Below are 14,013 nucleotides of genomic sequence, written 5' to 3'. Positions count from 1 at the left end.
CTAAGAAGCTATAAAATGTTTGGTTTATGTTCTTGGTTTGTTTGTTTTGGTTCACTGATGAAAGCATATTAAAGATTGCACGCTGTTTTTCATCTTCAGCTTTTTACACCTTTTACGACATATAAATTATCCACAGATCATGAATTTTATTTTTTTCTTTCTAAACTCCAGATCAAATAAAACTGAATTATTATGCTCTGCTTAGAAAAACATCTTGCAATAAAGAGAATGTATTCACTCTTGTGCACCCTCAATGCAATTTTATTCAGTCAAGATAATGTAGCCCATCATTAACAATAGAAAGATACCCAACAAATAAGAGGCAAAAATATTGTCTTTAGGTCCTCATTCCACCAACAACAGTAGTTTTATATTTTATTGCACACTGTAAATTATATCACATTTACAACATTACTTATAAATCAAAACAAAGTCTATAAGCATGTGTAGCTATTTGAATATGCTCTATACAAAGTCTGTTTAAGTGCTCAGGCATGCAGCAGTTAAACTTTAAGTAAAGGGGAAAAAAAGAACTACTGCATGTGAAGATATTTAAATATCCTTGAAAAGGCAATTGTACTGTGTATCTACTGAGCCTCCAAGTATGACTGGACACTATGTCATAACAAAGAGTAATAACAAGAGTACACTTCTTTAAAAAGCATTGGTTTTTCCAATCTTTCTGACCTGATATTTTTCAGTACTTTAATGAAGATTGGATTGTTTCTTGTTTATTGTCATTCAGCAAAAGTTGCTTCCTAAGAAAGACGTCTGCCTCTTGGTATCTACTCTAACCGGCCAGTGTTTGTGAGTCTGGGCTTGTGTTGTACGAAGAAGACGCAGAGTGAGTCCGTGTAAGAGCGCGTTACTTCCAGCCTAATTACCAAGACCCCCCGCCAGTCTAACGGAGTCGAGAGGAGGGGTCAACTGAAGGGACCAACACACAGCCCCGCTGATAGATAGGTCCTCCTCCACATTTCTGACAGCATGAGAGTAAACATGGTCTGTCACAGAAGCAGCCATCAGACTCCCATAGAATATTAAATTAATTGATGATACAGTTTTAACAAGTGCTAAGTGCATCCATTCTAGGTTTTATTAGGCTTTAATGATTATTAGAGATTATTTCAATCAAACAAACGGTGCGTATTTCAAGTGAGGTTACAATAATGGACCATGCTGGACATGTTTTCCACTGTTGCCATGGAGGTAAACAAGCAGCGGGAAAAAAAACTGGGTTACTGGGAGGGAGTGAGCGCTGAGGGTGGAGACATGGAGGGGGGATGGAAGGTGGAGGAGGAGATGTGGTGAAGCGCGTATGGCACAGGTGGAGTGGAAGGGAATGTGTCTGGACGTGGCAGACACGATACTGGCTCGGAGCGATGACATGGGCGCGACCCGCACGCTCACACACTCTTCCACGCTGCGGTAGAAACACCAGGCTGAGGCAGAGGGGGACGTCTCTCTGTGACAATTCCTGTGCATCAAGTCTGGAGTTTTACTTTGAGACAATAAATTACCATGGCAACTTATAAATCCGTGTAATAAAAAGGTTGATTTGTGTTCAGACGGGTTTAATGATAAGGCGTAAGTACAGCATTGTTTCACAAACTATTTGTTGGGATGCAAAGTGAGTGACAGATCGATTTATGCTCGAGGTATGCTTGTGACAGTAAAAGTGGGATCGGTCTGATCTGTGCGACCAGTCGGCAGTTGCTCTAACCCTGCTGATCGTCGGTTCTGATTTTGACCCTGCAGACACATTCAGAACATAAGTGAGATCAAGACCGACGTGGGCAAAGCCAGAGCCTGGGTCCGTCTCTCCATGGAGAAGAAACTGCTCTCCAGACATCTGAAGCAGCTGCTATCAGACCACGAGCTTACAAAGTGAGCGACGCGACACGCCACCTGAGTCCACATGCTTGTGTCTCTTTCAAATTCATTGTCTTTGAAAAACAGAGGAGCTGGTAGCTCTTAGAAATTCCTTGAGCGTCTTTTCATCGTTCATGTCTTGACCTTCTTTCTTTACTCGTGGAGGAATGTCGGTCTCGTCTGAAATTAAGAAGACGTGTGCCCCAGACATTTATAATACATTAACTCTTTTGAAATGGCAGAGCATCATAGTGTAGTCCATGGCCACATAAATGATTCACAGGCTTGTTCATAATTGATATCTGAGTGCCGAAGTGGGTCAGGGGCGTTAGTGTCTGCCTTTACGACCTTACGGTGCCATTTTTTTTCTTCCAGACTCAAAACAAATGCAAAGGCACATTGTTATACTTCATTGTCCAGTTCGTCCTAACTATACATTGGAGGAATGAGTTTGAAATAAACAAATATAAATAAAGTTTGTAGATTGAACTGCTAATATTTCTTCGAAATAAACTTTTTTTCTTTCTTTCCTCTTCAGAAAACTTTACAAACGCTACGCCTTCCTGCGGTGTGACGACGAGAAGGAGCAGTTTCTTTACCACCTGCTGTCCTTCAACGCGGTCGACTATTTTTGTTTCACCAACGTCTTCACAACCATCAGTGAGTGTTTCCTACGCCCCGTCAACTGCCAGATACTATTGATTTGAGGCCACGGTGTGACATTTCCCTCCTCTCTTGATCGCAGTGATCCCCTACCATGTGGTGGTTGTTTCCAGTAAGAAGCTGGGGGGCTCCATGTTCACGGCCAACCCCTGGGTGTGTGTCTCTGGTGAGTTGGCAGAGACCGGAGTCCTGCAGGTCCCCAGGAACACTCTGGAGATCACCTTTGAGGTTGGTAATAATTCTCACATCAAGAATAAGTTGAGAATGGGGGGGTTGTTAACATGATCACTGTAACACTTATTCAAACATTTGAACTGCCAGAAATGTATTTCTGTAACAGCCCAAATGGTTTCCATTTGTCTGTATTAGACAGATACAGTAAGTAATAATTGTTTCACTGCTTTGACGTTTGACGGGTGCTGATAGAAACATTAAGACCAGGAGCGACACATAATGAAATGTTTTTGTGGTGCCTTTGGCTTTTGCTAAGAATTAAGTGGTGCACAAAAAGGAGAATTGGTATTTATCTTAAGGTACTGAGCATGAAATATTTGACATGTGGCATCATAATGAACGTCTATTGACATTCCCTTCATTGATTTTATTTACAAGAATAAACACTTGCTTGGGACTCTTAAACCTGATGTTGATGCAGCACTTTTTGTGTGGTCATTGTGCAACAATGCATGAAAAATGAAAGTTGCTTTGTGTAGACTACTGTAATTTTTAAAGTCGTAACTAATCCATTAGACCATTTTTACTCCCTTAAAGATGTTTGAAAGAGACATCCTGAATGAACATCTTATAGCAGACCTTGGTTTTCTTTTTAGAAGAAATAGTCGGATCAGAACCGTTTGATTATGTCACTCCCATGAAATAAGATAAAAACCGAGACCAAAACTCAAAGTGTTCTTTAAAAATGTTCCCTCATATCATGTGTTCTGAATGTCATTTTTGTTTTGGGTGTTTCTTTAACATTCTCCTCTCCATCTCAGTGCCAGAACCTGGGAAAACTCACCACAGTGCAGATGGGTCACGATAACACGGGGCTCTATGCAAAGTGGCTGGTTGAGTGCGTTATGGTCCGCAACGAGATCACAGGACACACGTACAAGTGAGCACACCTCATGGTGTTGTCTATTGTCTGAAGATGTGCTTCAGCAGTTGTCTGAAGATGCGCTTGATGCGCTTGTTGGGCAGGTTTCCGTGCGGGCGTTGGCTTGGGAAAGGCGTGGATGACGGCAGCCTGGAGAGGATCCTGGTGGGAGAGCTGATGACCCCCAGCACAGAGAATGATGAACGGCTGTGCCGCACGCCACCGATGCAGCAGTCCCCGGGGATGATGAGGAGATTTGTTACCATCTCGCCAAACAGCAAACCAAGTAGGTTCCTCAGCTGCAAGTTTTCTGTCTGGAGCCTGACACGTCACATCTGTTCCCTCACTGGACATTAAACTGTTTTTAAACTCACTTTTCATGTCTTATCAAATCCACAAATGATGAAAACAAAACGATTAACCATGGAAAGCTTTCTGGGATTTTTTTTTTTTTCCCCCTCTATCATCTTACAGCATCTTTGTTTGCCTTTTCCTCCCTCATCCAGAATTAAACACAGGTCAGATCCAGGAGGGAGTGGGAGAGGCCATCAACGGGATTGTGAAGCACTTCCACAAGCCGGAGAAGGAGGTGAGAGACGGCAGTCTAGACAAGCCCAAACCTGCACTTCTATTATTCATCACAAATGAGGAAACACGTCTGTCTGCTCCGAAAGCCCCCGAGCGCCTCAGCCGCTGCAGGCCGCGTGTTATAATTCACATTGTTAGAACATAGTAATGAAGAATTGATGCCATTTTTTTCCTTTTTCAAAAACTGACCTGATTCTTGATCAGTCTCTCTGACTTCGGGGGATGTCTGTTGTTTTTCCTGTTCACGACGGACGGAATTAAAAACATCGACACTGATAATTACATTACTAACACAGGTGGAGCGATAACTGCATTTCAAAGGAGAGACTTGCCAAACATTTTTAAAGCACACGGTTACCTAACTGTTCATTATCAGCTTTAGGAGTCAGTCCGTGTAGCGAGACTACAGAGGGTTTTTCCTTACAGGGAAATCCCCTTCTCATTTGCTCCACCTCTCTTAACGGGCTGACAGAACAATGAGAGGAGGCTGCTGAGAACTACAAATGTTTCTAAAAGTGAACCATGCTTTGATTATTGTTGTGTGTCACTCCATTTGTCACCTTGTATGACACATTAGACTAAATATATATCTAATGTAACAGCCATGGTGTACCTCTCTCGTACTTTTACTCTCACTGAGTAACTAGAGTAACTGTCTATGGGCGCTTCATTAGAGATTTTTTTTTTTAAAAGTGCTAAATATTCAGGTAGTTTGTTCCTATTACCTGCCGCAGTTGAACTAATTCTCAAATTCAAAATGGTCGATGACACTCTAGTTTTTTTTGGTGTGAGTAATTAAAACTAACAATTTTGTGAGAATACCGTAACTTTCAGGCTTTAATCCAACGCCTTGCATTGTGGTTGTTCACAGAGAGGCAGTCTGACCCTTCTCCTCTGCGGGGAGTACGGCCTCGTCTGGGCTCTGGAGCAAGTTTTTCAGCACGGTTTCAAATCACCTCGACTCTTTAAGAATGTCTTCATCTGGGACTTCTTAGGTAAGGACATAAGCCTTGACAAAAACTAAAACCTGATAGAACACGATACAACAACCTTGTCGTTTTGAGTCTAAGTGTTCTAATCAATGACTTTTCAAAAATACAATAGGTTTTTTTGTGCTCGGCCCCTAATAAAACACTTGTGAAGAATGTCCAAAATTCTGAGATTAACTGTTGTGTTCTTTGTGTGTATTTGTTTTGCTGCATGTCTACTCACGATCCCTGTCGACAAAATTAATTAAATTCTCCTTTGATGCGTCGTATTTCAATAGAGGCTCACTGGTTGTCTGTGACACCACATGGCTGTCCAACACCCAGACATCACAATCCTTTAACATGACGGGCAGTTATTATCTCGCATGTTTCATATATTTACAAACAAACCTCGTAGTTTGCTTTGCATTGTCTTTATGTGTCAAAGTGTGTGTTGCACTCGCCATCTTATAATATATTTAGTCAACTCTAATCTGTCTCATGGTGTCAGGGCTTGAAAAAACCGAATGAAAACATCTATTAAAATCTTCTCGCGAAGTGTGATCCACTTCAGTAGAAATGATTTGTCATGTAACAGTCGCTCTGTAAAAGTTCTCCATGATACTTTTACACTTTGAACAAAAATACAACAAATACCTTCCAATCATACACACTTCCCATTTCCCATATAAATTTTCATGAACGTCAGACATGAAATTCTTGATAATCTAGTATTGAGACTGTTTTGCTAAGCAAGGTCAAAGATTGTGTACTTATATTATCCTAGCATAAAGTGTGAACCGTCCTGTCTGTTAATCATCTCTTCTTCAAACAGAGAAGTCTCAAGTGTACTTTGAAAGTGCCGAGCAGCGACAGGCGACTCCAGATGAAAACTGGCAGACAAGAGTGCGACACTTCTGCCGCTTCATGCGCGCCATCAACAGCACGTCTAGAAACATTGGCAAGGACGGAAAGTTCCAGATGCTCGTCTGTTTGGGTGCAAGGTACACACACACAGACACACACACACACAAACAAACACACACAGACACACACACACACACACACACACACATTGACCTTGATTCTATCAAAGGTTTAGTTTCTTTACTTCTGTTTCTAAAGTATTTTTTCTAAGATAATATCTTCACCACATGCTACAGTGTGTTAAGCTCTATTGTTGACTTTGTGTCCGTGTGTGTGTGTGTGTGTGTGTGTGTGTGTGTGTGCGCGCTCCTTTCTTAGGGACCATTTGCTGCATCACTGGATCGCTCTGCTTGCAGACTGTCCCATCACGGCTCAGATGTATGAGGACATTGCACTGATTAAGGACCGCACGTTGGTAAACTCTCTGATCAGAGTGTTGCAGACTTTGCAAGAATTCAACATCACCCTGGAGGCTTCTCTCGTCAAAGGCGTGGGTATCTAAAACCAAAACAACTCCCCACCAGTTGTGCTTAACCAGGAAGATCACTGCGGACCACTAAACAGAATCACTGAACCTTTTATATGCAGGAACAGACTTGAACAAAGGAAACTTTCTGGCTTATATTAAAGCTACTGTTACATTTGCCATATATTAAGTGCAATGAGCCTTTCAAAATATGTTGTTATTTTTATCCTCAATGATGTTGCCATTAGATGTTAAAAAATATGTTTTCTATTATGAACCATGATTTTCACATTATTGATGATGATCTACTTGTGCTATAATGTTTTATTGAAAGCTAAATATTTTCATTGTTATCGTGAACTGCTGACAATGGTTATATTTAAAGGAAAGTGAGGAACAAAACTGTTAATATATTTTCAGAGAAAAACAGTATTATTTTGTTAAATCAGTGAAGTTGCTTGCTCTGTTGTCAACTCGGATTTAAATGTCATAACGCAGAGCTTAAAGCAAATGAAGTAGAAGTATGCTTTATAAGTATATGTATGACAGGGAGGTTTGTAGAGTGAAAGATGATTCACCCACATAGGAATAAAAATGCTGATATATTTAGGCCTTTCCCTGACAAAAGTACAAGTATGCAAATGTTTTACATCGGAGTGGAGAAAATTACCTTCTTGCATGATTAATTATGCTGTGTGGCTTCAGCCTGTATCCAGTGATGAACATTATATTCAGTTGGATAGAGAGAAAAAAACGTGTTGTAGTCATGACACAAGTGCTCAGAGAGATGCTTTGACCCAGCTTTCTGTGCAAAGTGGATCACAATAACAGCCTTCATCTAAATACTTACAATTAGCCCTGACCCATAACATAGCCCCAACCCTGATACTACTTCTGTCGTCTTCGTCAAACAAAAACAGTGTAATGATCTGCGTACTCTTCGTCGTGGAGGATCTTCATGTGCGGAGCCAAAAAGACTATGCCCCCTCCCCCGATTTTTGTCATCATGGTTTCTTGCTATGCAATATCCACAAGAGAAAGCTGATATTACTGGGCCATCCCCTGTTACTTACGTACATTGAACTTTCCTGTGCAGAATAAGAGATTTGATATGTGATGGACTTCTTTTCTGTGCCAACAACATCTGAAATTACTATGTTGTACTCATCTATGTACAATCCACACAGGAGCATCCGGGAAGATATATATTTTTGTTTTCCAATACAGTTGTACATTTATTGACATAGCTGTGTAATGTAGTGTTTACTAAGTGAGCAACCGTGTACAGTGTAAAAACATATTAAGAATAAAGCATCTGTAATGCATTAAAATTTACTTGGTGTTTCTGAGTATATGGATGTTTGCAGTGTCTGTTCTGTTGTTAATTTGTAGTTCGTCAATCACAAATTTAAAGCACATTGGACTTTGGAAAATTAGGAAATTGCATTCATGCTCCAGATGTTACTGGGTTAATACTTAAGTTAAGTATTAATAAGTTAGTTAATAAGTTCAGACTTTGGACTTTGCTTTGAAACTCGTGATTTTGGCTTGTTAATCATAAATATGCTTTGAATAATTTTAATGATTAAAATAAATATATGGATTTCAAAAATAAAGTTTTTTTTTAAAAAGTTCATCAACAAATCCCAATTTAAAAATGCATTTACTATTTACGCCAATTCTGATTCAAAACACGGATAGAAATGACTTCTTCTAATCTTTTAATCCAATACTTTTTAAAAACTGTTTCAAGTAAATGTTAGGTTAAAAACTTGTTGAAGTGCGGATTTATTGTCGTCTGACTGTGCTTTCACAACGGAGAAAATGTAAACAAACTCTTTCGCGCCATATCAGACATTGTTTTTTTCTTTTGAAGTCTTATTGCAGGTGGATTGTGGGACTTTGAGTTTTGAAGCGAGCGGCTGACAATTAAACTTCCTGGTTGTCAACTACATCCCCCACAATCCATTTCTTCCGAGGTGTGTGCGAGAAGTGCATCGATTGGTTGAATTTTGGTTCAAACCCAACGGCTGCGCTCCTTATATGGTCATTTCTCCGCCAAAGTCCTTTTCATTCCGGCTTTTTATGTAAATGACATTGTAATGACCAGCTGTATGCAGTAGTAGTAGTAAGAGCATGCGCAGTACGTGAAAAGAAACGGCGAAGATTCAAAGTTTTTTGTTCAGTAAGTGCACTCTTAATTCTCTTACACAAATATTACGTTTAAACTGTGTTACATGTCGGTTCGGTGCGAGGGAAGCGGTCGCGGCGGGGTGATATTTGCAGCCTGACGTGTTGTGACGGGCGCGAGGTACAAAGGCTGCTCCACAATGGGATAACGTGGAAGTGAAGGAGCGCGCGGCGTGGTTATGGCAGCTGCCGCGGCTAGCGCGCCTGCTAACGGCTAACAACAATGAGCCATATTTGGCGCTCTAGCGGGCAAAAGTTTGAATTTAAAGGGAAGGATGCGCTCGTCGCAACTTTTATTTCGCTTTTATTCAACATTTGACTGCTTCCACGAGACATTGTGGCACACCAGCGACGTGTTTTCCGAGGATGTGTAATTTAGCAAATAGCACGGTAGCTTTTTGTTTGTGGACTTCAGAAAGCTGCTGCTGCCCGCTTTTTGTTTCACATTTCCCCGCAAATGCACATGTCGTTCAACGATGACCCGAAACTCGGTTTTTAAATTAAGTTTCGCGATTGTCCATCGTGTATGTCTTTCATTAGCCGTGGAAGTGCCCAGAAAAGTGGCTGCAAGTAAGATTCTCGGTAGTAAAAGGGGACCCGTGTGCGTGTCGTGTGGTGGGTGTAACGTCTCCTCGCTTCACCGTGCGGACTGCTGCAAAGTTCACGCCTCTCCTTCACATGTCTAAACTCCACTTTCTTTCCCTCCAACTTATACTTTTTCGTGACTTTACACACGATGCGATCGCGCTTAAATGAAATCTTTCGTGTTTTTTGTCGCGTTTTGTTGCATTTGGTCTCGTGACACGGCTTTTACGGTCCTCGAGACACTTTGTCGTCGTCGTGTTTTAGTGAATTTTATCGCCTTTTTCGCGCGTGCTTGCTCCTAGATACACGCACACATTTTGTTTAATAGTTTTATCCAAAGTAGTATTTGTTAACTTAAGTGTTTTTGTGGCGGTTCGTGTGTGTATGTATGTGTGCGTAGGGACCGCCCCCTTTCAACCGTACAAACTGCGTGCAGACATCCATGGTGCCTTTCACAGGGACAATCGCCTCACCGTGTGCTTCACGCCTTTTCAGGATTTTTTTTTCTCCCCCCTCCGTGTGTGACCTCAACACTGACCAACAGACAAGAGTATGTTTGGCTTTCACAAGTCCAAGATCTACCGGAGTAACGACGGCTGCTGCATCTGTAAGACCAAGTCCTCCAGCTCCCGGTTCACAGACAGCAGCCGCTATGAGGAGACGTTCAGGCTGTGTTTTGGGTGAGAGACATTCATTCATTCATTCATTCATTGATCCTGTGAGTCTGTCCCCTCTTCAATCTCGCCTCCGCTGCAGCTGTTTGCGCCTTTTCTTTCTTTATTAGCGTGTTAAGTTCAGTTTATGACACTTTCCCTTTGTGTTTGTTCAGGCTCTCGGAGGATCGTGTGGGTGACATCTGCAACGCCTGTGTGTTGTTGGTGAAAAGGTGGAAGAAGCTGCCAATCGGCTCCAAGAAGAACTGGAACCATGTGAGTGGCTCCCGCCGAATTGACCACGTTTCTTTTGAAACCTTTAACCTGCGCTGAAATTCACTCGGTGATTTTGGGCGCCGTCTCAGGTGGTGGATGCCAGAGCTGGCCCGGGCTTTAAGGTGACCAAACCCAAGAAGATCAAGAACGGTGACGGCAAAAAGAAGAGCAAACTAAAGAGGCTGCACAAGTTGAAGAGACAAAGTAAGTGTCTGGAATTTCAGGTGGCCTTTGTATTTCCACAGTTTTGAGCTATTAAAATATATTAAAATCCAGACGGATTGAATATATTTTGAATAAATGCAAATATAGATTTATCTTAAGTTTTTTATTTTTTCTTGCGTAATGTTTACTCAAGTTAAACTAATTACACTTTTTTTTTGTATGGAAGCTTAATTTGATTAATTGACGAGGATAACTACTTTTAATGTCGATTGGTTGAAGTTTACTTTTGGCGTTAATGAATACATTCCAGAAGAAACGACTTTAACATTTGTCTTCGCTGTAGGTTTTTGTGGCGCTGTTCTTCAGTTGGATCTCACGATGGATTTGATCTGTTTCCGTGTTTCTAAGCAGACTCAGATGCTCACAGCACCACCTCCAGCGTGTCTCCTGCTCAGTCTCCCAGCTACAGCAACCAGTCGGACGACGGCTCGGACATCGAGTCCAAACAGCAGAGACGCTCCGCGCCGTCAATCTTCTCCTTCTTGGACCGCACCTACTGGAAAAGGTAAAGCGACAGTTTTCTCTTATTTATATATATATATATATATAGCGTAACGCATTTCTTTCCAATAATGGATATTCAAAACTCAAAGGATTTGTTCCGTATTTTCTTTTTCTAACAGACAAAAGGTGTGCTGCGGCATCGTCTACAAGGGTCGATTTGGCGAGGTGATTATTGATCCCCGCCTCTTCAAGCCTTGCTGCAGCTCCAAGAAACCCAAGACCCTGACGTCCACACAAGTGGCCACGCACTTGCCGGACACACTTCCACCGCAGCTCCCAGAAGAAATAAAAGAAAGCTGGTGAAACGGTCCTGTTGAATCTCCCTGTGGGGTTATCCATGGCATCCTCATGGATTTGTCTCCAGTGGTAGACTGACCCCCCCTTCCCCCACCACAACCCCCCTATTAGATCAGTCGGTTAGTTTCTTGTCTACGTAATATTCCTTTTTATATGGTTATTTTTTTAACTTTTGTATAGAGTTGATTTTCCTTTTTTTTAAATATATAGAAAAGAAGAGAAAAACAAAAATCCTGGAGGGCATTAGTGTTATTTATAGGATGTGGAGTTAAATTTGGGTAAGGCTCCGCGTTTCATTCTCAATGGTTTTTTGGTTATTTTGTATCAATGGATGAGCTTTTTTTGTAAATATGTCACCTTGTCATACATATCAGGACTGTTGTGTTTTTGCTTTGTTTTTAAATGTGTCACATTGTAAGTGTGCATGAGAAAGACAGCAGCTTTCTGTTGTTCAACACGTTGCTCTTGTGTCCACTCTGCTTTCTCCACGTTTTCTTAACACAAATAACTTCTGTTAGCTCCATTGGGGGTCGTTTTAGTACAACTCTGAATTCAGCAGTCTCTGTTCTCTGTATCTAGACGAGAAGTCTTTCAGACAGTTGAAGCATGCCAGGCGTTTGAAGCACCACGTGTTACTTTACCTGTTTGTTGCACATTGACTCAGACGTTGTTGGTTCTTTGGTTGCAGTATGTCTCTCTGGCGTTTGAAATAACAGCAGTGATATGTTGTTTTTTTTTTTGTTTAGTTTTGTACGGTCTCATTGAAATGTCATTGCATGTTATGTTAAATCAGATATTTTTTGTCCTTTTTTTTTTTTTTTTTTTTTCATGGACTTTGTATATAAAATGTTGAATCCAAACCATTTTAAACTATGGAAATGGCAAACCACTACTTTCATGTAGGAATTTTTTTTGTTCTGTTTCTGAAATGTGCTTGAAAACACAGTTTAAAGCCAGTTTTGTCATATTCTCACATCTCCTTTTTTTTCCTTTTTTCTTTTCCATGTTTCTCTCAAAAGGCAGCTGTAGCTTGTGCTCTGTGCGGAAGTGTTGGATTGCAGGGGGGAAAAGAGTAGTGACCAAAATGTACCATCAGTGATCCCTGAAATCCTTACTGTGTTTGAACGCTCTTGTGAGAAACTTGACATACTATTTTTAGCCAGTGAATTACTCTTGGAGAGACGTGTTTATCATTGCTATAATTTATTTTTAGAAGCAACAGTTCAAACTATGCAGACATTTTGAATGTGATAAGTGCTCTGGGGCTGTCTGCCACTTTTGCTGTCATGGTGTGAAGTGGCAGGTCTTTATTCAACCAAACGGGCTTGTAAAAAGCATCCTATTTTAGCAATAATATGACATTTCCATAAACGGCAGTCATTGTCACCATTTATTTTTTATTTTTTTTGCCAATGTGCACTGTCGCAAATACTGCAGTGATAACGGTTGCTTTGTCTTGTTTCCTTCACGCCACCTGTCTCAAACTAAATTGTCAGGTGATACTCTGCAGAAGTTGCTTAGTATATGAACTTTTCTGTGGCAGGGTAGTGAAATGCTGAACATGTTTATGATTTTTATTGAAAAGAGGAATGCTGCTCTTTTAAGCTGGAAAATAAGCTTGTATCTTTTTGTCCTTAGGGAGTTGCCATATTGTTTTGTTTTTTGTGAGGTACATTTTGGGATGTGGGATGTGCCTTAATGACTTACCTGACTTTTTTTTTTTTCCATTATGATTCTTATGTAATTTATATTTATTTATTACAAAACCTTTTTAATGGAAATCTTGAGATAACTGGTGTAGAGCCTCTCAGAAAGACAGTTTTTGTTTTTAATTTTGTGCACTTCCGTTGAACATGCAATGTATGTTTTTGTTTTTTTTAATGCTTTTCTATACTGTACCACAAAGTAGATCTGTATTATAAATAAATAGATTAAAATTGAGTGCCTGTTGTATGTATTTTCACCGCTAGGTGGCGGCAAAGCGCTACAAAGATCACGAGATTCTCTGGGCTTCTGCTTTACCTTCAGTTATAAACTTCATCAATACACTTGCAGCTAATGTGTGTCAACACTCAGGAACTTTTACATTGTACTTTATCTGACAATGATCACGTTACTAATTGAGTTTTTAGTTGTACAATTTGTAATTTTAGGTGTATTTTTTTTTTTTTATGTAGTCGACTCATTCCACATTTTAACGTCACGCAATCTATTTCTCAACTTTTCCAATTCGCAATCACAACTGAGGTCCATTTTTAAATTAAAAATCTTTTATAGCACAAAAAATATCCTGCTTTCTACATTTCAGTCATTTTTTACTAATGACGTGCTAAAGCTGCAGATAACCTACAGTCAAATTGAAGAACTTGTTGACAGTGAAATACTTGGAAAAAGTAACAGATGCTCTAAGTGGTTTGGTGAGTGTACTTTGAGTACACAACTACTACAGTACATGACTACTATAAGAAGACTGGAGCAGTACTAAGTTTAGTGATTATGCTTGTGGCTTTTCTCTGGGTTTTATTGAAACTGGTATTTGAAGACTATTAAAAAGACTAAAACTTGGAAGATATAGAAATAATGTGTTTATGTACCTATGGTACTTCAAAGTGCCCCTCAATTTACCAAAGATGAGTAACATTTTGCTGTGCAGTCAGCCTTGGCATTGGAGATGACATGGTATTACTTAAAAGCAGGGCTGGA

At 40.4% G+C, this 14,013-nt stretch overlaps 2 protein-coding genes across 6 annotated transcripts in view; both read left to right on the top strand.

The window, feature by feature from the left end:
- The window catches only part of dennd5a (DENN/MADD domain containing 5A), a 35,406-nt gene extending 27,468 nt beyond the window's left edge, over nt 1-7,938 (top strand). For all 4 annotated transcript variants that reach the window (XM_080458109.1, XM_080458107.1, XM_080458106.1 and 1 more), the window contains 9 exons: nt 1,759-1,887; nt 2,411-2,532; nt 2,618-2,763; nt 3,531-3,649; nt 3,736-3,917; nt 4,138-4,220; nt 5,091-5,214; nt 6,023-6,191; nt 6,433-7,938. In XM_080458109.1, the coding sequence (XP_080314235.1) occupies nt 1,759-1,887; nt 2,411-2,532; nt 2,618-2,763; nt 3,531-3,649; nt 3,736-3,917; nt 4,138-4,220; nt 5,091-5,214; nt 6,023-6,191; nt 6,433-6,616 (1,258 nt within the window). In that variant the 3' untranslated portion in view covers nt 6,617-7,938. The remainder of the gene's footprint in view (nt 1-1,758; nt 1,888-2,410; nt 2,533-2,617; nt 2,764-3,530; nt 3,650-3,735; nt 3,918-4,137; nt 4,221-5,090; nt 5,215-6,022; nt 6,192-6,432) is intronic.
- Nucleotides 7,939-8,716: 778 nt separating this feature from the next.
- Nucleotides 8,717-13,250, top strand: sinhcafl (SIN3-HDAC complex associated factor, like). Of its 2 annotated transcripts, none has more exons than XM_080458192.1 (6): nt 8,717-8,765; nt 9,851-10,035; nt 10,185-10,284; nt 10,374-10,488; nt 10,861-11,014; nt 11,133-12,274. In XM_080458192.1, the coding sequence occupies exons 2-6, from the start codon at nt 9,908-9,910 to the stop codon at nt 11,314-11,316; spliced, it is 681 nt and encodes a 226-aa protein (XP_080314318.1). In that variant the 5' UTR covers nt 8,717-8,765; nt 9,851-9,907; the 3' UTR covers nt 11,317-12,274. The 2 variants fall into 2 exon arrangements, with proteins under 2 accessions (XP_080314318.1, XP_080314317.1); XM_080458191.1 differs by having other exon boundaries at nt 8,728-8,765; nt 10,858-11,014; nt 11,133-13,250.
- The last annotated feature ends 763 nt before the right edge of the window (nt 13,251-14,013 follow it).

Source organism: Lipophrys pholis (assembly GCF_963383615.2).
Source record: "Lipophrys pholis genome assembly, chromosome: 2".
Classification (NCBI taxonomy): Eukaryota; Metazoa; Chordata; class Actinopteri; order Blenniiformes; family Blenniidae; genus Lipophrys; species Lipophrys pholis.
Note: the sequence above shows the minus strand (reverse complement) of the source record. Positions and strands in the feature narration are given on the sequence as shown.